The sequence below is a fragment of the Mastomys coucha genome, unplaced genomic scaffold (genome assembly GCF_008632895.1).
Source record: "Mastomys coucha isolate ucsf_1 unplaced genomic scaffold, UCSF_Mcou_1 pScaffold15, whole genome shotgun sequence".
Classification (NCBI taxonomy): Eukaryota; Metazoa; Chordata; class Mammalia; order Rodentia; family Muridae; genus Mastomys; species Mastomys coucha.
Window position 1 is genome coordinate 20,955,477 of NW_022196897.1, and position 23,661 is coordinate 20,979,137.

Consider the following 23,661-nt stretch of genomic DNA (forward strand, 5'->3'; position numbering starts at 1 on the left):
ATTAGAAATTTGCTGATTGTCATCCAATGATCTCTCTAATTTGGTAATTGGAGAAATAGGTCCAATATCGTACAATTTATATATACTTTCAGCTTGTTTGTGACAGTGTCTTGCTGTGTACAACAAGAAATCTTGAAATCTTGCTTCTCCTATCTCGGCTTCTCAATTAGTAGTATTGTTTATTTCATGTTTTTACACTATATTATGGTTTTTCAGAACAGCTTCTATATTTCAAAAGTATTTATATACCCAATGGAGACATAGACAATTAACTTGGGATGTGGCTTGTAAGAGAACAACAAAGAGTGAGACTGAATACTTTGCTTGACATTTGTAGCTCTTGTATCAAGTTTGAAGAAGAGGACTTTATAAGTTACTCTTTCTCTGAGATGAATGCTTTTCCAAATTATCACAGCCAATGAACCAGATTCTTACCCACACCTAATGTCTGTGCCACCCTCCAAGCAGAACCACTGTTCATTGAAACAGTTGGTGAATGACTTTATGGATACACTATCTTAATACACACACCACATTTCTTAAATGAATGTAACCTGTTCTCTGTGGGCTGAGAATAATGTCACTCACTCAAGTCAGATAGTTTTGACCATAGCAGGAAGTCTGCATCCAAAAATTGTGCCTACAATTCATTCCTTGGTACAGCAGAACTGTCAACTCTCAGCTTAGCTATGATGGAGGTAAAATCCTTTGGTGATGTGAGGGTCATTGAAGTACAGCCTTATTACAATGAAATCCAATATCTAAAAATTGTTTCTATTTTGGGCTTGTACCACAATAAGAGCCAAGATTTTAAACTCTACTAAATACAAAACAAACAAACAATCAAAAAGACTTTATATATTTATGTTCATTTAAGAAAATGCTAGTAGTAATGTATTATTTTGAAATATACAGTTAATATGTTTGGAGTTATTTAAAATTTATACTGAGAAAAACGTATGTATTTTCAGTTTTGCTGTAGACAAGCATCTACATAACAATGTTAAATTGATTGTTGTTTTATATCAAACAACTTTTATAATACTCATTTTTATTGTTATAATATTTTATTAAAAAAAGAAAATTAATAAAATTTATATTGAAAAAAGCCAATCATGGCTAGTTCCTTGATATTGTTGCTTGGGCAGTGTCCTATTATGCCTACTTGACACAGCAGAGTCACCTGAAAGGAGGGACCCTCCATTGAGAAAGTACATCCACAAGATTTGGCTGTAAGTCATTTTCTTAATTAGTGATTGTGGGAGAGGGCCCATCTCACTGAGTGGGGCCATCCCTGGGCAGGTGGTCCTGGGTTCTATAAGAAAGCAGGCTGAGCAAGCCAGTAATAAAAAGCACCCCTCCATGGCTTCTGCACCAGCTCCTGCTTCTAGGTTCCTGCCCTCTCTGTGTTCCTGTCCTGATTTCCTTCAATGATAAACAGTGATGTGCAAGCATGAGCCAAATAAACCCTTTACTTCCAACTCTTGGTCATTGAGTTTATCACTAAGACAGACAGCCTTCTGAATTTATAGGGCTCTGCCTGTTGACAGTTCACTGCTTCCCCTGGTATGTACTACAGCACAGGATACTAGATCTCTTGTGGGGACACCAGTCTGTGCAGTCATATACACATAAAACATGGGTATCATATCACCAACTTTACTAAGTAGCTAATCTTTCAGGAACATCACTACTGTTTCTTATTAGGCTTTCTTTTTCCTGACCTTCACACAATTCATAGTTTATCACTAGGATGGACTGGAGTCAAGGTCAAAGCTCCCAATTGATTCTAGCTGTGGGAATAAATGGGGATGCTTTGGCCACTCATCTCTCAGAAAGCTCTCACGAATGATGACCTCTGTTCACCCCTTCCCAAGTTATTAGCAAGGGACGTTTGTCTCTTCAAGCACACAGCCCCTTAGTAAAGAGACAAAATTGAGAAATAGAGATTTGGCCTGTACAGTGTAGGCCAGAAACGAAGTGGGTGCTGCCACCACACTTGAGTGCTCATTAACAGGTGCACTGAGACACATTTGAATTCAGGACATTTTATAAAGATGTGTCAGCTAGGTGAGGTGGTGGATTAGGCTTGGGGTATCAGGGAAATGGAGGAGTTAGGATTTTACCAAGTTTGATAAATGATAAATAAATATCTAGATAAATGATATTTCCATTTCTGCTATGGGTAATATGCACAAAGCATCATTTCCCTATTCAGTTATCTGGTGATAGCATGCTGTGTATTTCTCTCTCTCTCTCTCTCTCTCTCTCTCTCTCTCTCTCTCTCTCACACACACACACACACACACACACACACACACACACACACATGCATAGCCACGTGTACACCCTCACTCACACCTACTTAAAATGGGGGTAACAGAATGAAGCGTGCAGACATCTTTGGCATCTGGTAAGAGTGTGTGGCTAATGCATATACATCCTACTTGAATGGCAACGAGTCTCTTTACATTATATTCATAGATGTATGCATATTTAAGTGCATTTGTCTATTTATAGATAGCTATATGGAAAATTCTGCAGGAGACCTTGGAAAGCCCCTTTAGTCAAGCCTCTTTGTGGGAACAAGCTCACACTGCAAATGCACAGAAGTCTGACTCAGGGAGAAGGCTTTGCTCACAGCAGAGGAGACAGAGACCATAATATGTTCATAAACCACTTACCTCTTGCTCTTCCAGAACCAGCAAGTCCTGTCAAGCAAAGATTCAGAAGTTATGTTTATATGTCATGGTAATTAGTGGATTTTGGTTTTCTGTGAAAGCCAATTGTTACATAGTCACACAATTTGATGTTATGACGTTTGGGAAATACTAGAAGTTGGTTATGGGATCTCTCTTTAAGGGAAATGAAAACAAAAGTAAACAACAGAAAACAAAACTCTGGCTGGACCACCCATTCCTCAGGGAGCTCTCTGACAGACAGTAGTGCTCACTCCTCCCTAACCCAAGCACACTTCCTGCTTCAACCCAATAACCCTTTATTAAGGAGGTAAGACTGAAAAACAGAGCTCAACACTGGTGGCAAAGGCTGATAGCTAGGGTCAAGATGTGGTTCATGCACATCCCATTACTTGTTCAACACTAAGTCAGCTGCCAGAAGAGACTCTCTCCTGAGATCAGCACAGGACAGTGATGATGCTAAAGATAACTGGCTTTGAGACTTGCTCCGCTACCTATAGCTGTGTTGGGTACAAATTGACCTGTGTCTATTCCTTAATAATGGTTCAAGGATAATCACTATTTTGCCCTGTGCAGGTCTATGGAGAATGACAGGGTGAATGTAGGGGATGCCTTTCATATGGCCTCAGGCCACCATCCCTTCTCATGCCCAGTTACTTTACAGTAGACTTCTGAAGAAGCTGGGAAGCGGATACCAAAGACTGTGATGGGGTCACTGGGTGAGTGCAGGTGGGGAAGGTAGATCCTCGAAAGCCATGGCTGCCAATAAGAACAGAAAGGAAGAGGCCCAGGACAGAGGTGGATGAGGCTAAGGGATCCTCATCCTCTGTGTCAACTGGGGAGCTGACAATTCCAAAAGAAGTATGCAAGTCTCACAAAAGCCTTCATTTTTTTGTAATATAAGGGCTCTTTTGTTCAGAATTCAGCCATCTGAATCCCAGGAAAAAGACCAGGCCTGCTTTGTGTCTTATACTTTGGGACACACTTCATATTTGCATGTCATTACACACTTCATTGCAAGATTCTCTCTTCTATAATTTCCTTTGATTGCAACCACCTGGCCATGCAGCCCATCATTTCAGAATTACAGGTAAGGAATTGGAGAATCAGCAAGGCCTGGGTTAAGGTCACATGGCCTGGTTCTTCTGACACCTGCAAGGGCCTAGTCACGGTGAGTAAGACACAGGAGACGTCCTGACTGCTTTTAGTCCAGCAAGTCTCAGAACTGTGACATTTTGCTACAACCCCTGGCCTGGTGATAGGGCTTTCCTCGTTGGCCAGCTGTGGGAGTAGCCCTGCAACAGGAGTCCCCAGGGTCTCAACACTCAGCCATGGCGGCAGGAGGGATGCTACAGGCCACTAGGTCACACTTCCTTTTGCAGGAAGCCTTGTTTTGGACTCTATCTGCTTAAAAGAGGGTGCTCTTGCCAGGAATTGTGGTCTATCAATGTCCCACTTGACAGTACTCAAAATTAAAAAAAAACCAAAACTCTTATTTCCGGATTTGTAGGTACCAACTAGGTCTCTTCTTGATGTTTTCCAGTTTGTAATTTTAGCCTGGAAGGTCTATTTTATGTAAGTAATGGTGTTTCTTAATATAGTCCTATTGATGATTTTTTGTGTGTGTCTGTTTATACATGTTTGTATACATACATGTGTACCTATGTAGACATGTGTATGCTGCAGATCATATGTGATGTCAGAAGATAAGCTGTGGTGTTGGCTCTCATGTTCCACATTGTCTGAGACTGGGTGTCTTATTGTTTTCCACTGTGACAGGCTAGCTGCCTGCAGGCCCTGAAGATTTTCCCGTTTCTGCCTTTCATCTTGTTGTAGGAGTGCTGGGATGATGGATGCCAGCTACTGCTTTAAGTGGGCTCTGGGGATCTGAAGTCAGTCTTCAAACTTGTGCCAGCTTCTGGTATTTTTTTTTTTTTTATGGAATTTTGATTTTGATCATTAGTTTGTTGCTAATATTAAGTTTAAGAAAACCAAAATATTAGATTTAAGAGTGCATGATTTTCCAGGCAATGGTGGGGCACACTTTTAATCTCAGCACTCAAGAGGCAGAGTCTGGTGGATCTTTGAGTTCTAGGCCAGCCTGATCTACAGAGTGAGTTCCAGGATAGCCAGGGCTACACAGAGAAACCCTGTTTCAAAAAAACAAAAACAAAACCAACTAAACAAAAAAAGTGGATGATTTTACATGTACTTAAAAAAACTGAGAAATGCTTTAACCACTGAGTTTTTGTTCTGTGGATTTGTATATAATCCATGGTCATCAGGAAAGTCAGCTATACTATCTAGACCTACAACTATCAGGCGGTGGCGAGGGGCAGGAAGCTGGCACACACATGCCTATTTCTCCCACTTCTCCAAAGCCAAATTAATCACACACAGTGGCTCTGGAAGGATTGGGGTCAAGAAAAATGCTACTGTAGCCAGGCGGTGGTGGCGCACGCCTTTAATCCCAGCACTTGGGAGGCAGAGGCAGGCGGATTTCTGAGTTCAAGGCCAGCCTGGTCTACAGAGTGAGTTCCAGGACAGCCAGGGCTACACAGAGAAACCCTGTCTCGAAAAAAAAAAATCCAAGTTGTATTATGAAGTACTAAAGGCACATTGCTACTGATATATTTATAATTCTAATTTGTTTTAAGGCTGCCATAGTCACTTTAAGTGTAGCACAGCTTAATTTGCTTAGTTTAATCTAACACACTAAAATTTGCCTGACTTTATTCTAGCAGGGTACAAATAGTATTCAATTGTGTTTTGTTCTGTTTTGTTTTATTTGGTGAGTGTGTGTGTGTGTGTGTGAGTGTGTATAAGATGCACACAGGTGCCTTGTAGAACAGAGGACAATTTACAGGAATCAGCTCTCCCCTTCTACCATGCCAGTCCCTCTGGTTGAAAAACAGTATTTTTTTTTAAGATTTATTTTATTTTATTTTATTTTATTTTATTTTATTTTATGTGTATGAGTACATTGTAGCTGTACAGATGGCTGTGAGCTATCGTGTGTGGCTGCTGGGAATTGAACTCAGGACCTCTGCCCTCCAGCCCTGCTCGCTCTGGCCCTGCTCGCTGCAGCGTAATTTACTGTGGCTGTCTTCAGATGCACCCGAAGAGGGCATCAGATCTCATTATGGATGGTTGTGAGCCACCATGTGGTTGCTGGGATCCGAACTCAGGACCTTCGGAAGAGCAGTCAGTGCTCTTACCCACTGAGCCATCTCGCCAGCCCCCCAAAAACAGTATTTTATAAATTAAATGAAAGCAAAGGCATGAGAATATTCAACTCTGTATGTTTGGGTTGAGCTAAGTTGAAAGGCAAAGAGTAGCCTCAGTTTGAAAGCTTACCTTAAAGGCATACAAAAAAAAAAACAAAAACAAAAACAAAAACAAAAACAAAAACAAAAAAACAAAAACCCAAAAAACTGTATCCATTCTGATCAGTCCTCCACAGCTCACTTGAGTTATTTCCCCACCAATGAACTCATTCACCTCACTCAGCACAGCCCCTGTTGCCTCCTGGACACAACTCCAGGCTCCCTCTCCAGCTTCTTCCTTGCCATTTAGCTCTGGTACAAGCTACCTCCTTGAAGCTCAGCTTGGCTCCGTTGACTAGCTTCCTAGTGAGGATGGCTGACATTTTAAGTTTCAGAGCTAAATTGATTATAGCTGCATAAGGAAAGTACAACTGATACATATACATATATATATATTATACGTGTGTGTATGTGTAAAACATATATAATCATATATATGTATGTATAAAACATATATGTGTGTATATATATGTGTGTATGTATGTACATATATGTATATATGTGTATATACTTAAACCTGATAACCTGACCCCAATTATGACACCACGCCTCCTTCTCCCTGGGCAGACTATCCTGCCCTACTGTCCTGGCAAGGTGAGATCAAGTCTATGCAAGTTATGAAGTTATGAAGCCCATGGCTTCCTTTACCTTTTGTATCTCGGGATGAAAAATTTCCCTAGGTCCTTTCTCAAACTTGTCCAAATTCATGGCACTGAAACAGAGGAGACAGAGTGAGCCAGTGAGATAGGGACTGAAGCAATAGGGAGTAAGGCATAGTTCTCTGGATAGACGATATTATCAAGAAAAATCACGGTAGATTCCCTGAAGAGCCTGACACACTGGAAATACAGATGAGCAAGTGAGGGGAGAATGAGCAAATCCACAAAGTTCACCAATTGCCATGTGTAACTGTCCCTTCAGGGCACTCATCAGCTAGAGGTAGTCATCGGGGGCTGCTTGCTGTTCTCCCAGATTACTACTGACTCATTTATTGTCTGTCATTGGCAATTTCATATAGTATATGATACTCTTTACTTCCGAACTGCAGAGCCAGAGAGGTCTAAATCTTGTAGTTTCCTAGCTCTGCAGACTTCCTTCTGCTCTCTGAGGCCCTGATTCCTCATAGGTGTGTGGAGACAACTGTAGATCGACATTGTGCAGCAGAGTTAGAGTCACTGAAAAAGTGCTGGGAAAGCAATAGTGTCTGACAAAGAAGCTATTGTCACTAGGATGTCATATCTTATCTGGGGACAGAGTAACAGGCTCTGTCTGGGTGGTAGTTTTCCCCAAGCCTGGGAGGGAGATGAGAGGGAGGTGGGAAGCCAGAGGCAGTAGCCAGATGTGCCAATCCTTTCACTTGCTGTTCAGTGAAGAAAAAAGCATATCCCCCAGGGAGCCGTTGCTGACATCTGGGTTTCTATTACAAAGTATAAAAATAAAATGAAAACAATTTCTTGATTTTTTTCCCTAAACCCGAAGTATCCAAGTGAACACAAGAAAAAGATAGCAGCAGGCAAAGAATGCAGCCTAGAAAGATGCTCAGGAGCTATGACCAGACAGATATGCAGGATGTTGGCTATGAGGTCCCTCTTTGAACCTCCATCTTATCACCTGTAACAGTAACAGGCCTGCCATCTGGGGCTACCTTGAAGACTCTAGGAGAGAATGCCTGGCTTGACAAAGTGCCTGGCATGTCAATCAAAGAAAACTAATACACAGGGAACAGGCAATCCATACAGACCTCCAAATTGAATGGGCCTCTATCCGCGAATACTCACCTTAAGATGGACTTCACAGACAGCGTTTTTGTGGGACTGTAGGGGAGGCATATTTTTTGTGTACCCTGGAAGAATCAAAGTATCAATGAGTGATGAGACTAGCACCCTTCACCTCTGAAGAGCCTCACCTGCTCACTAAGGTGTGACTATGCCTGTGCGCTCCCACTCTTCTTTAAGGGTGTGTGTAGATATAAACATTCTATATAGGGAAAAAAATCCTGCTCCAGCTGACCACATCCCTCCCTCTGGTAACACATTTCTGGTTCTGAGCAGAACTCTTCAACATATCAGGCCTCAGTGGACACAGCTAAACCATCTGCTACATTTTGGATACAAAACACACAACTACCCATGTGGTTGAAGACTGTCACTAGTCTGTGGCACTATTAGAAGGTGCTAGAAGCTTTAAGAGCTGGATCTAGTGGGAAGTCTCAGGTCACTGGGGTGATGTGCTCTCAAATGGGGAAGTAGAACCATGGTCTCTTGGTTCCCAGCTGCCATGAAGTGAACAGTGTCCTCTAGCTCCATGGATCCTGCTATGAAGTGTCGCCTCAACACCTGCCCCAGAGCATGGACAACCAGCCAAGGTCTGAAGCCTCCATAGCTGTGAGCCAACACAGACCTTTCCTCTTTCCATGTCTGAAATCATCTTGGCTTAACAGTAACCCATGAACTACACCATCCAAATCTGCTGAAAGGGGATTTGTTTGGTCTCTGAACTAAAAATCAGTTATGGGTCAAAGATTTAAAAAAACAAAACAAAACAAAGTCTCCATTTGTTCAATGAGACTCAAGTATCATGTCACCAGGTCAAAGACCTTCAACTAGAAATCACCCAAATCTTCCAGCAAGGTTTTAATAATGTGTCCATTGCAGGCTTTGTTTAAAGTCATTTATTCATTTAATGAGAACTCACTGTGACTAACTCATAGGAAGGGCTGGGTACATTCTTATCTAATGAACAGGACCAAGGAGCTGCCCAAATAGTCCTGGGTCCAGACCACCCAGATCAGATGAGATGGTCCAGTCTTCTCTCCCTACCACTTACACAGGAGTTCTGCAGAGAGCAAATGAGGTCATCAAACAGAACCCACTCAAAGGCTTCTTTGTAATTCTGGAAAATCATAAAACTGGCATCATCAACAACCAAGGGCAGGTTGGGATGTCTTTGCAGGAAATGAACAAAGAAGTAAATTACTTGTCCTGTGAGTTGTGGGACACTTCTACCAGCTTCTCTGTCCAAGCCAGAATCAAGGGCCTGGGGTAGAGTTCCTTTGCCTTTTCAGCCTGTGATCTCTGTAAGTAAAGAAACCAATGTACAAGAGACCACTGGCCATGAACAATTATCCCCACACAGGGACCTCAGGCCCTCTTCCTGGATTCTTCACTGGACTAAACTTGCCTTTTTGGTACAGATTGGAAACACTGTCAAACTCAAACCCACGATGACAGTAGCTCTCTTTTTAAACTTCCCAGGCCCCACTCCTGAGAGCTGGGCTCTTCCTGTGGCATGTTCAGCTACACAGGAGGCTAACCTGCTCAAGGTGGCCTCAGCTCCGAGCCTCTGCTTAGCCTTCTCCTTACCACCTTTTCTTCTCATAAAACATACCAGATGTGACTCTAAAGACAAGCCCAGAACAGCTTGTGTTAGGTGACAGTGACACCTTCATGAATAACTATGACAGGAGCCCAGGCCTTGCAAGGTCTGGACTTGTGGTTTTCTTCACTACACCCTGGCAAAGCCCTCCCTTCCCATTTCCTGTCTTCAGCTTTCAAGAGTCAATACACAAATAAAACCACTCTATTTTCTGGTGGAAACATAAAAATGCCATAAGCAGAACCTGTGTCAGAACATATCAGGCAGCCAGAGGTGAGCACTGTGCAGATTCAGAAGAACAAGCTGGATATTACCTGGTTCGTGTAATAATGCACATGCCTTCACACACCTGTGTGCACTTGTAGACTCCCAGAAGTGTGCTATGACAGGCTGAGCAGACAGACTTTGATCCTCCTCTGTTCACCTGCTGTATTGTCTGGATGGAGTTTCTACAGTGAGTTTGAGTTGTTTCTATATACAAATCATCACCATGTGTGTAGACAGGACCCAGCTTAGTGCTGGGCGCGCAGCCCAGCAGCAGAGTGCTTGCTGAGCACGTGCTTTACCCTGGTTCCATTCCCAACACCTAAAAACCCAAGCATAGATATACAGAAAGGACTGCTTACAGTAGGGTTATACGTTCTGCTGTTCTAACTGCATTTAACCCGAGACAGCATGAACCTGTGTGCACTGGGCTGGGCAGAGACGCATAGTTGTACTTCCCACAACCCTTAGTGCTAGCTTCCAGTTCCTGGAATTTTGTAACTGGCTTCTACCAACATTCTGACTTTTATTTTTCTCGCCTCCTTTCAATATACCCATTTGTAGCTAGGAGCAGACACTTACCCTGCTTTTGGCCCACAAGTTTAGCACCCAGAGAAGAGGTTTTAGATGAAGGCATGGGCACTTGTCAGTGGAAGGGGATAATATTCTTGATGGCCAGCCCTGGGCTGCTTTCATGGTGTTCTGGGGACTTGAATCTCAACCTCACACTTCTTTAATAGTGGCCAAGAGTAGCCCCACAAAATACTATTTATTGTCTGTTAATCCTTATTCCTTCTGCCTGGAATACTCCCCATCTCCCCTTCTCCTTTGCCAGTGCCTACAGTCTTCATTCTTCAAATCCCCATGTGCAAGCTCTCCCTGACCTCATTCGCAGGGTCTCAGCATCTTCATTAGCTTTGTTCCCTACAAGGTGGTGACCACAGTCGATATTAACAGACAACTGCTTCAGAATGGCAATAAGTCAGCTTCCCCTGCATTTATCCTGCCTGCTCTTCCTGAATGCCCAGCAACCATCTAAGATTAGGACATAGGTGATGTCAAGGAAAAAGAAGATAAGAGTATCCAATAAGTTCATTCCAGAAAGGCAGAAGGGTCAGAGGGAAAGAAAGAAAAGAGGTGGGCTATGGAGTTAGATGCCAGACCATGAGGGTAGAGTTCCTTTGCCTTTTCAGCCCAGCAACCATCTAAGATTAGGACATAGGTGATATCAAGGAAAAAGACAGTTTTCCCTGTAGTGGCACCAAAGTGAGCCCTGTAGGTAACACAGCACTGGAGCAAGAGGCTTCTTCCTAGGCAGGACCTCTCATAGGAGTCTGAAGTCCATGTGGGCCCTGTGGAGACATGGTGAAGAGCAGTCGCTGCCAGCATAGATGACTGGCAAGATACAGATATGGGCCTATGGCCATGGCTTTCAGGGCTAAACCCTGGGTAAGTTATAGAGCTGAGGCCCAGAGGCAAGCAGAGGCCCAAGACTGCCAAACAGATGCTTTACAAGGGCCAAACAGCAGGACCCACAGACTCCAGGAACACAGGAAGGGACCAACTTGTTCTATATCAGTGGGGCATGCATCCCACTGTACATAATTAATTATTTATGGAAACTTCATAAATAATTCTGCTGTCACAAGGTCTCAGCCCTCTCCTCATTTACCTAAAGATCAATTGCAGCCAGGTGGTGGTGGTGCACGCCTTTAATCCCAGCACTTGGGAGGCAGAGGCAGGCGGATTTCTGAGTTTGAGGCCAGCCTGGTCTACAGAGTGAGTTCCAGGACAGCCAAGGCTACATAGAGAAACCCTGTCTTGAATCCCCCCTCCCCCCAAAAAAGGTCAATTGCTAGAGAAACAGCAACAGGGAAAGTCCAGTTATGTGCCCAAATCACAGTCTTCCTGAAGAGGACCCTGAAAGCAGGAGGGTCTGGAATGTTGTAATTAGCAAACACAAAACAAAAACAAACAAACAGAAACCAGAAAATCCCTGTCTGATGAAAAAGATAAGGGACTGGATGAAGGCACAGTAGTTTTTCACTAGGAGAACAATGGGCACTCGCTGACATGTATTCCCCCTCCCCTACCACTTACATGGGGTTCCTGGATCCATTGATGGTTCTGCTTGTCACATAGGTGTGCTGGAAGCAAGATTATGGCCCCATTTATGGTAGTGACATGGGGAAGGGATGTGTTAGTCCTTCCAAATCTTTTGAGTCATTGGAAAGTTCCTGTCCCTGTAAACCTTGGTTCCACTAAAGTTCCTTATAATGAGCATGCCTCTGATGGAAACGAGTTCATGAGAAACACCAAATAAAATTTTTATCCCAGGTCTGCTTCAGAAAAAGAACAATTTCTGAAAATACTACAGAAGTTTACTTAAATGGGGGAGGCAGCAGCCAGAGTTGGAGTTAACTGTTCATTCAGTGCATATTCCTGGAGCTGTGCCACTCTGTCAGGCACTGCGACACATGGGGAGGACACTGAGGGAGACATGAGTATGCCCTTGAGTGGAAGACACACAGAATGCATTATGTACAGTGGTGACACCTTGGTTTTTGAGCTCTGGAGTATACTTGGTCTGTCATCTACATGGAGGGATTTTGTCAGGTCATTTAATTTCTGTAGTTGCAATAGCAGCAAGTAAGATTTGGATAATTAAGAAAATATCTTGTGGTTTCCAACCTGGGGTCACCTAAGACCATCAGAAAACACAGATGTTTATGTTATGATTCATAACAGTAGCAACATTACAGTTATGAAGTAGTAACAAAAATAATTTTATGGTTGAGGGTCACCATAACATCAAGAACTGTATTAAAGGGCCACAGCATCAGGAAGGTTGAGAAGCACTGACCTAGCATATAGTAAGTGCATAATAAATGCTAGTTTTTATTCTTCTTATTATTTTAGCTCACTGTTTTAGAAGTACCTAATCATAATTTGTTGATTAGTAATGGTTTCTAGAAATTTTTCTTGGCTTTTTTTCTTTGTGAGATAGAGTCTCATATTTGGGGAAATGACATCAAACTTGCTATATAAGTGGCCTTGAAATTCCTGATTCTCTTGCCTCCAATTCCCAAGTGATGGGATCACAGGCATGCGCCATCACACCTGGTTTATGCAGTGCTTGGATTAAACACAGGATTTCATGCAAGCTAGGCAAATGCCCTATCAACAAAGCCCTATCATCAGCCCTTCCTTCTAGGAAGTTTAAAGTTGCTACTTTACTGCTATACATTTATGTGTACATGTAGGTGTGTAGGGGTGTGAGTGTGTGTGTTCCAGGACAGCCAAGGTTCACAGAGAAACACAGTCTCACAGCAACAACAACAAACCCAAATGTAATAGCTAAGATTAATGAATTAATATATTCTACAAAACATACTATTTCCCAGAGGCCAAGACTTAGGAAGTGGCTGATTTTGAGAGTGCCTTAGAGACAGGAGAGGAGCTGCTGGTAAGGAGAGCCTGGAGGTCCAAGCACAGAACAGTGGGATTCTGAACCATCTACAGTGAGAGAAATCACCTGAAAGACTAACTGAATGGAGATGGGGTGAACTACAAGGCTCTCCCAGCACATGTGCTGATCAGGTGACACCAGAGTACAAATGCAAGTCAGGTACTCACTGTTTTTCGCCACAGAATTGCACGATACTGAGGGACACGCTGATTATTCTGGTCAGAAAGGGTGACAGACAAGAAGAAGGGGCTCTTCTCTGCATCATTTCCAATGTAATTCTGATGGACTAGAGAAGAGACAGTCAGTGAGGATGCAGGTGGTTCCTTCAAACAGAAGTGGCCAGCCCTCACATGCTATCCCAAGGCTGACTTGGGTAAGACTGACCACTAATCGTGCACCCACTTCCCTCTGCCAGCAAGTGGCTTACAATGAACATGTGACTCAGTGCCAGCTGAGACAGGATGAGAAATCTGCCGAGAGCCTTATGGAAAGGCTCCCCACTCTAAAGATGCCCCCTTCCTCTGGATGTTGTGTCAGGTGATGTCTGGAGCTGCTGCAGTTATTGTATGGTCCTAAGGGAGGCAAAGTCATCATCACACTAAGGCTGAGAATTAGAAAAGGGGAAAGGTTCTAGGCTTCTGATACCACTAAACTGTTGCTGTTGCCAACCAGAGAGCTTTCCCTAGCTGATCTGTAACTTGCTATGTAGATTATGTTGGCCTCAAACTTTATTGTTTGATTCCTTCTTGTTTAATCCAGTTTGAGGCTTTGCATCACCTCTTTGGATGCTGGTGGCATTCAAACTTACAGAAATCCTTTTGTTGTGAAGCCAGTGCTATGGTCACTCCATGCACAGCCATGCATAGCCACGGGGAAGATGACTGGTACATTTCTTTCTTGGTAAATGCTTCTATAACCTCCACCCACCTAAGTAACCCTGTGTGGCCAGACCTGAACTTTTTAGAATAAGACTGTAACAGTTTTCCTTGTCTTTCATGTGGATCACATTGGTGTGTGTGTATTGCACAAACATGGATGTGTGGTGTCCATGCCTGTCTGTGCACTTAGGGAGTCAAGGGAGGACATTGGGTGTCTTCCTTCACTGTTCTAGCTTTGCTGCCTTGTGACAGGATCTCTCCATTAACTGGATAGTCTCTATTTTGGCCAGGTTTCTTGGCCAGTGAGCTCCCAGTGTCTAACTGTTTGTCTTTCCAGTGTTGTACTGCAGGCTCCGTGAGGGCAGGGGTATGGTTCACTTTGCACTGTACCTCATGGCTACATATACTGTCCACTAGACAAATACTTGTCATTGGTGAGTGGATGTGGTAGAGCCTGAAGTTTTATGGCCAAGAGGTTGCTCAGGAAACTGTTGTTCTCCTTCATGGTCTCAAATGAAATGTTTAAAACTCATGCAGATAGAGTACTGACCTTGCTAAGTTAAAGCCTTTTTTCCATCCTGAAAATTCTTATCTATTAAAGGACTCATTCCCATGAGCTAATTCCCTCTTAACCAGGGATTAAAACAGCATTAAACCCCAACCCCACAGCACTCCTCACAACAGACCAACTCACAATCAAGAAAGCTCTGAGTTGAAGCTTTTAGCCCATGAAGCTCACTCCTGACCTTACTGTGAAGTACTCTGACTCTGTTGTCATGAATTATTTCATTCCACTCATACACAGTGTTTGAAACTATTATGCAGGCTTGAACATAATTTCTTCCCCCAGTCACCACAAGGACATAATTACCTTGCCCTAAAAAGTACTTGAAATACCACCGGGTGTGGTATTCTGGGTTTTCTAAGTGCACGTCTGTCCTTCGCCAAGTGCCTGGCAGAGCAGCTGTGTTCTGTATGGAACAAAGCAGAGCTGTGTCATTAAAATGTTTACTCAGAAAGTGAACATGAAGCTAGCAATGAACCAGAAGCTGAAAAACCAGGGTAAAAAAAGTCAGCATTAAAAGCACACAGCAAGGCTGTAACCACATGTTCTCACCAGCAATGACGCCCAGTATAAAGTCATGTCACACAAACAGACCAGAAATCTTCAGGGTACAGAAATAAAAATGAGTGAACTCAGTTTTAACAAGTGTAAAGCTTTCTCTTCTCTGGTGTATGGCATCTGGGTACCTGGGAGTTGGTGTTCCCTAGGCACCAATTCTTGCTACCCTATTGCCAGCACATTTCATCCAGAGGACAATTGTTAGCATCTTACTAAAGTTCATTTGCTTTCTAGAACTTGGAAATGCATCTTAGTTGGTGTGTAAAATATGGACAAAAAGAATGAATAACCCTATCAAAAGACAGCCATTATTAATGCTTTGCATATGTGATGATTAATCCTGGTTGCCAACTAGACTGGATTTGAAATCAACTAAGAGGAAAGCCATTGGGCACATCTGTAAGAGGTTTTCTTGATTAGGTTGTCTGAAATGGGAAGAGCCATTCTGGTGGAGGCCTGAAAAAAGGAGGTCTGAGGGAAAAGGCTTTTTATACCTTGCTGTGGGATCAACTACCCTGCTGCTGCCACTACTGCTGCTGTTCTTTGCTGATATCAAAACACTGAAGACCAGTGGATCTCCAGGAATCCTCCAGGCCTTCAGCATCAGACTGGGACTGCTTGAGATGTCCATCCTTGTGGACCAGCTACTGGATTCTCAGTCTTTCCAGTAGGAAGACAGCCATCGTTGGAGTACTCAGATAACACTGTGTAAGCTGAGCTAATAGATCTCCTTTAATAGATATGCCTTCCATCACTTCTCTTGCTTTAGAGAACTCCAATTAACAGCAGAGCTGCCCTACCATCTACACACACAGCTATTTTTTCTTTCTTTCTCCATGTCCCACCTTTTTTTCAAGACTGGATTTCTCTGTGTAGCCCTGGCTGTCCTGAACTCATTCTGTAGCTCAGGCTGGCCTTAAACTCAGAGATCTGCCTGCCTCTCTCTGCCTCTAGAGTGCTGGGATTAAAGGTGGGCACCAACACCTGGCTGTTTTTTCTTTTCTTTTCTTTCTTTTTTTTTTCTTAACAGCATGGAATCATACCAAATCATGCAGTTTTAAGGTTTTCCTTTCCAGTTAATAATATTTGCATACACACACACACACACACACACACACACACACACACATACATACAACTTCTGTGATATTCTTAAAGCTCTATACTAGTTTATTATGTGGATTTAATACAAATGCTTAACGATATGGGATTCTAATAAATAATGTGTTATTTGCATCTAATTCCACATGTATATAATTACTTGTCCAATTGCTTCTTCAGAGTAAGTTCTTAGGAGCTGAGTTGTTTTGCCAAGAGATATGCTCTCTGGAAGGATTTGCCAACCCACCTCTAGAAGGCTGGTACAGCACCTCAGCTCCAGCAGCAGGGGCTGAGGACACTAGTGTCCCTATACTTTGGCATTTCTTCTTAACAATTTAATAGTAAAGACATAATCTTAATGTGTTTATATTTGTGTTCCTTCATCTAATAGGTAGACTAAACATTATTTCCATTTAAAAACTGATAAACCAGGTGTGGTGGCATATGCCTTTAATCCTAGCACTTGGGAGGCAGAGGCAGGAGGGGTTCTATGAGTTCAGGGCCAGCCTGGTCTATATAGTGTATTCCAAGTCAGCCAGGACTTTGTAGAGAGATCTTGCCTCAAACCAAACAAATAAAACCCCTGATATTTGTGTGTGTGTGTTGCATACACATGTGTGTAGGTGAGCCAAGACTTAGGGAAGAGGATATTAAGATGTTCTCTATCAGGCTGGTGAGATGGCTCAGCGGGTAAGAGCACTGACTGCTCTTCCAAAGGTCCTGAGTTCAAATCCCAGCAACCACATGGTGGCTAACAACCACCTGAAATGAGATCTGACACCCTCTTCTGGAGTGTCTGAAGACAGCTATAGTGTACTTATATATAATAATAAATAAATCTTTAAAAAAAAAAAAAAAGGTATTCCCTATCACCCTCTATTTCTTCGAGGAAGGATCTCTCCCTGAACATGAAGCTTGCATTTTCTCATCTAGGCTGCAAGTCAGCACAGCCCAGCGACCTCCTGTCATTCACAGGCACCTGTCTGCTTAGTCACTGCCGAGATCCAACCCCTAGTTGTCATGATCATGCAGAAAATACTCTTAAACCATTGAGCCATCCTTCTTTTCCATTCTTTATTGTGTTCTGTGTGTGGAAGCACATGCCATTGAGCATGTGTGGAAGTCATGACAACTTGTTCTGCACACCGTGTGAGTTCTGAGGATGAACTCAGGTTGTCAGGCTTGGCAGCCAGCATCCTTACCCACTGAGATGTCTCACTGACCCACTTCTTTAGGTTGAACTCACTCCTTTATTGGTGCTTACTCCCTTGAGAATTAACCTACTCAAATGATAATGCCTTAATCCAATTTCTTCATATTTATTGGCCATTTATGATTTTTGTTTTATGGGATACCTATTATGTTTTTTGTCTCCCTAAGCATTGTGTATTTTAAAAATAATTTTTGAAACCTTTGAACATAGTGCAAACCATTTCTTCTAATTAATTTTTTAGTCCAAACTTGTTTATGGCAATTTTGGCCTCAGGGATAGTCTAAACTTCTCAGATTTGCACCATGTGGCTCTAATGTGTTACTTCTGTATTAGAAAGATTTCCCCATATCATTACTAATAAAACTGCTCATGTTATACTATGTGATACATGTTCTCTCATACTTCACCTGTCATCAGTTGGATATATATTATTAAAGATCAATTTCCACTAATACTTTGTCAACTAACCCAGATCTAGTTATTGAACACTGTCACTTCTCAGTTTATTTAAAAGATTCATTTGTTTTTTATTTGTGTGTGTATGTGTATGTCAGAAGAGACCATCAGATCTCCTGGAGCTGGAGTTACAAGTAGCTGTGAGCAGACTTGTGGGTGCTGGGAACTGCGCCTGGGCCTGCACCAAGAGTAGTGAGTGTTCTTAACCCCTGAGCCATCTATCCAGCTCCTCTTTTCCTATCCTCATGAGACATTAATTCTTCTTACAGTGAACATGTGGGTCTTGATACCAAGCTGAGGCTGTGTTAAGTTATTGGGGAGAAGGTCTATGGGATTTACATGGTGCCATGCGTAGAAAACAGGCTATCCAGAACATGTGTTGTGATTCTGTTACATGTGACATTTGACATGCCTTGGTGACTTTCTAGATGGTTGTGATCAGTTCATACCATGTTGAAGTTTTCTTCAATTTTGAAGTTACAAAGAGGCTTTCAAATTTTTTCTTTGCCAGATCTTTGTAGGCTAGATTAAAAGGAAGAGAAGGCTACATTGCAATAGCTCTTCTGATGGTGAATGGTTCTTAGATTGCTGAACCTCCCTATTAGGTCATAATATTCTCTAAACTGATCACTGGACTTTTTAAAAGGATGGGTGTGTTGCAGTTGTTCCTGAGGGCATCTGCTGGTATCTTCTGTGTGTTTCTGCCATGCCATGCTTTTTGGCTCACACTGCCTTATGAGGTGAATGAGGAAGCTGTCTGTGCCATGGCTCTGGGCATCCTGATATCTGCCAAGTGCTTTAAATGCCAAGTTGCATGCAGAACCTTCCAGCTGCCTTTGTCTGGAACAGTTTTTGAGGAAACTGAATACCACCCAAGTGTATGTTGCTGACCAGCAGAGCTGGAGCTGAAACTCCTCCAGTCATACGTGGGTTTTGCTTGTTTTTAAAATCTTACCTATTATATTGTTCGTAGCCTTTTAAAAATGATCTGGGTTTTTTAACACACTAGGGAGCAAAACTGAAGGTTAAAGTGTTTTGTTTTTTGTTTTCTTTCTTTCAGAGACAGGGTTTCTAGGTATAGCTCTATCTTGTCTTGGAATTTGCTGTGTAAACCAGGCTGGCCTTGAACTCAGAAATCAGCCGGCCTCTGCCTCCCGAGTGCTGGGATTAAAGGTCTGCACCACCACCATCCCGTTAAAGCTTCTTATTTTGTCTTAAGATTTTTCTTGATTTTCTTAAAAGCTATGTATATATACATATACATACACACACACACACACATATATATATATGGAAGTAATCTTAAGTTTACCTAAAAGCTATAAGAATAAGAACAGGTGTATATGTATATGTAGGAGGCCTGAGGTTGATGTTACCTGGTCTCTCATTGAATCTGAAGCTCAGAGATTGGCAAGGATTTCCAGGCAGTAAGTTCCAGGGATCCATCTGTCTCTTAAACCCCATACCACTGCTGGGATTACAAGTGCCTGTTGCTGTGTCTGACTTTTTTCATGAGTGCTGGGGCTCTGAGCTCAGGTCCTCACATTTGTACAGACAGATAATCTGGCCAACAGAGCCATCCACCCCTGAAGACTCAATTTTACAAGTAAAACCTCTTTATCCCTAAAATCTTCAGTATATATTTCTCAGGAAAAGGGGCCTTTTCTTACATAACTAGAACATAGCCTTTTTCCTGGTGCTGGGGTTTGAACCTTGATCTTTCTATATGCTAAGCAGGTACTCAACCACTGAGCTACCACCCCAGCCCTGCAGTTCAGCTTTATCAGTTTCCTAAAGTTAGCATCTATACAATATACTATCATCTGTATTCCACCCTTGTCAATGTACTCAATGCAGATGAAAGTTCCTGGCTTCAGCACATGATCATTTTGTTGCTGGGTCTCAATTTAGATTCCCTTCAGAACATTTTCAGATTTTTGTCTTCTGTGACACTGGCATTGTGAAGCACATTGTGTCCTCCTTCCCTTGCTTTTTCAGTAAAACACTTTATCTTATGGCTGTCTGATGCTTCTTCACAAACAGATCCACGGTCTGCAAATCCAGCCAGAACACCATGTGGGTAAGGCTTGTTTGTCCTCAGCTCATCTAGATAAACCTACTTAAGCTACCTATGTGCTCCCTGTTGGAAAGGTTAACTGTGAGCACCTCATGGTCTTTCCTCTTTGTTTTGACCTTTTGGGGTGACTCAGGAGCAGCAGTGAATTGGCATATGTTCCTTGGAGAATTTCTGCATGATTCATTATCTGCAGTCACTTGTCTTTCACCATGAGTCCTGGCAGCACTCCTGTTCCACAAAGCTTTCCATTATGCAACCAGGTACATGATACTGGGGCACACTGGCCAGCCTCAGGTCTCAACCTACCCAACAAAGGGGCTGGGTGCCACTCAGGGAGCTGGCCTCGTCCACTCAGACTCCAGAGAGGTTGGTGTCATGGTTTCAAGGCCCTAGATCCCAGAAAGCTCTAAGAGAGCTTTAAGAGACCTCTGTGGCCCCAGCACAGGCTTCGGGAGCTTCCAGGCCCCAGGTGCAGAAACCAGAGAGGTTTCTTTCCAGCAGAGCCTTAGCTCAGTGCTCCTCAAATGCGTTGCAATGTGTGCTTCTAGCTCTGCTATGAATCTGCTTCCCCAGAGCTCTCTAGGTGAAGCCTGTGAATCTTCATTTTTTCCTTCCTTTTCTCTTTTCTCTTCCTCTTTGTATTAGTCAGGGTTCTCTAGAGTCACAGAACTTATGGTAGTCTCTATGTAGTAAAGAAATTTATTGATGACTTACAGTCTGTAGTCCAAGTCCTAACAATCAAGTCCCAAAAATGGTCGGCAGCAGCTGTGAATGGAAGTCCAAGGATCCAGCAGTTGCTCAGTCCCACAAGGCAAGCAGATGAAGCAGAGAGAGCCTTCCTTCTTCCAATGTCCTTATATAGGTCTCCAGCAAAAGGTGTGGCCCAGATTAAAGGCATGTGCCAGCACACTTTAATCCCATATGACCTTGCTTGAACTCGTAGATCTTCCAGTTTTAATCTTCTAGGATTCATAGCCACTATGCCACCACACCTTTAATCCCAGATGATCTTGAACTCATAGATCTTTCTGTCTTAATCCTCTGGGATTCATAGCCACTATACCTCAAGATCTCCATGCCAAGATTCAGGTCGGAAACTTGTATCTCTCAGCCTCCAGATTAGAGCCAGGTGAGCCTTCTAATTCTGGATTGTAGTTCATTTCAGATATAGTCAAGTTGACAACCAGGAATAGCCACTACACTCCTCCTTTCTTTCTCTCTTCCTTCCCTTCAGTACTAAGGACCAAAGCCAGGTCCTCTTGCATTTGAACAAGCATGTAGGTAATTCTGGTAAAAATGACCTTTGAAAAGCAATGGTCTATACCAGGGATTTAACATTACAGAGCTTACGAAACCTGATGCTGGGTTGGCTCTCTAATGTAATGAAAATCCTATGTATCTGTACTATAAATTATGTTTAAAATGTTTTCCCTTTATTGTAGTCTGTGTTTTATGGGTTTAAAAACAAAACTCTGGTCAGGTAGTGGTGGCTCATGTCTTTAATCCCAGCACTTTGGAGGCAGAAGCAGGCAGATTTCTGAATTCCAGGCCAGCCTGGTCTACAGAGTGAGTTCCAGGACAGCCAGGGCTACACAGAGAAACCCTGTCTCAAAAACCCCAAACCCCAAACCCCAAACCCCAAACCCAAACCCAAACCCAACCAACCAACCAAACAAACAAAAAAACAAAAGAAAAAACCTCTGAGAGGGGCTTGCAGTCTTAACTGCCAGAACCTTTGAAGTGCTTGCCTTGGACCACACACGTCCCCTACCTCAGGCCTGAGCATGACAACTTCTCAACAGAAGAATCCAGGGAGAGGCATTGACATACTGTGTACCGCTGCTGAGCCAGCTGGTAATGGTGAGGTTGTTTTTAAGGACTGAAAAAGTTATTTCACTTGTATCTTCACTGAATATTTAACTGAAATAGGGTGTGGGGAACCCCATTACCCAAAAGCTGTGTCTCACAGAACTAGATGCCTTCTCTCCCTTGTTAAATGCACACAATGAAGAGAGACAAGAGTGCTCATAGGAACTGACAAAAAGAAATGGAGAACCAAGCAAAACCCTCTGTCCAAGACCCCAAGTAAATGAGCTTTGCATTCTGATGATGTGGAGCACTGGCAGAGAGCCAAGGTTGAATAGGAGGTGGAAGTCAAACAATTTTCTACATGGGTCAGCCTTGTAACTATGGCCTAGATGGAGACATGATGTTTCCAGACAGCCCACCATTCATTTCCCCATTCATTATCCAATCACAGCTGACTCCTGGACTTCTCTCACCATGGCTTACACAGGAATGAAACCCTCTCGTGTGTATTTGTTTAAGCCAGGCTTTTTATCCTTCGATACTGTGTGTGTGGCTTTCACCTTGTGGTTGGTGCAATGACTTATTTTCTTCATCTCCATATGGTCCACAGGACAAATCCCAAGAATGATGTATTCACTGTCCTGTTGTTGGATGTTTAGGTTGTATGCAACTGATGTCACTGTGAATAGGACTCTCCTTGGTGGACACACACACACACTCAGGCATTTGGTTTTAGTAGGGATAGCCAGACAGATGTCCAGAGATGTCCTCACCTTATGCTCCTACTGGCAATGTAAATTTAACCAAAACCCATGAAAATACCTGGCTCTGCTTGAATGTCCCCAAATATTTGACTTCTGGCAGGAAATCCCCACATACATCCAGGCTACAAATGAGAGCACAGTTTTATGTTATAAACCTACTTAAGCTGCCTATGTGCTCCCTGTTGGAAAGATTAACCGTGAGCACCTCTGAGTCCTCTCCATAGTAAGGTTGATAGAGGGCTGACTGAACTTAACTAGCTTTACCTCCCAGACTAAACTGCCAAGGTAACACCAGGAGAAGCAGGCTCGACTTTTTCTTCCTTTTTAAAAGACTCTCAGCCGGGCAGGGCAGTGGTGGCACACGCCTTTAATCCTAACACTTGGGAGGCAGGCAGGTGGATTTCTGAGTTTGAGGCCAGCCTGGTCTACAGAGTGAGTTCTAGGACAGCCAGGGCTATACAGAGAAACCCTGTCTCGAAAAACAAAACAAAACAAAACAAAAAGGCCTCTCTCTGTATTTTTAAACAACTGTGGCATTGACTGGAGTGGGAAATGTCTCCCACAGGCTCAGGTATCTGAATGCTTGGTTCTCAGTTACTGGCACTGTTTGGGAGGGTTGATGGTGCAGCCTGGCTGGAGGTGATATGTGTCTGGGAGCAAGCCTTGAGATTATACAGCCTTGTCCCATTTCCCTCTCACTCTGTCTGGTGCCTGCATTAAGGACATGAGTTCCCAGCTTCCTGCTCCTGCTACAATGCCTATTGCTCTCCGCCATGCTTCCCAACCATGATGTACTCTTCCCCTCAGGAGCCATAAACCAAAATAAACTTTCTCCCTTGAGCTGCCTTTGATCATGAGACTTTAGCACGGTAAGAAGACAAATACGGACAGAAGCAGCTGACCCCTGTTGTTGAATTAGGGAAGGCTGAAAGAAGCTGAGGAGAAGCGTGATCCTGTAGAAGGACCAGCAGTCTCAATTAATCTGGACCCCTGAGATCTCTCAAACACTGGACCACCAAACAGGCAGTATACACCAGCTAATATGAGGCCCCCAACACACATATAGTAGAGGACTTCTGGGTCTGTGTTCATTCAGTGCTCATGTAC

At 43.1% G+C, this 23,661-nt stretch overlaps 1 protein-coding gene across 8 annotated transcripts in view; it reads right to left on the reverse strand.

The window, feature by feature from the left end:
• Positions 1-23,661, reverse strand: part of Garnl3 (GTPase activating Rap/RanGAP domain like 3) — a 153,515-nt gene that overhangs the window by 62,241 nt on the left and 67,613 nt on the right. For all 8 annotated transcript variants that reach the window (XM_031369887.1, XM_031369893.1, XM_031369890.1 and 5 more), the window contains 5 exons: positions 14,883-14,982; positions 13,301-13,419; positions 7,804-7,868; positions 6,674-6,737; positions 2,685-2,711 (listed from right to left, as the gene is read on the reverse strand). In XM_031369887.1, the coding sequence (XP_031225747.1) occupies positions 2,685-2,711; positions 6,674-6,737; positions 7,804-7,868; positions 13,301-13,419; positions 14,883-14,982 (375 nt within the window). The remainder of the gene's footprint in view (positions 1-2,684; positions 2,712-6,673; positions 6,738-7,803; positions 7,869-13,300; positions 13,420-14,882; positions 14,983-23,661) is intronic.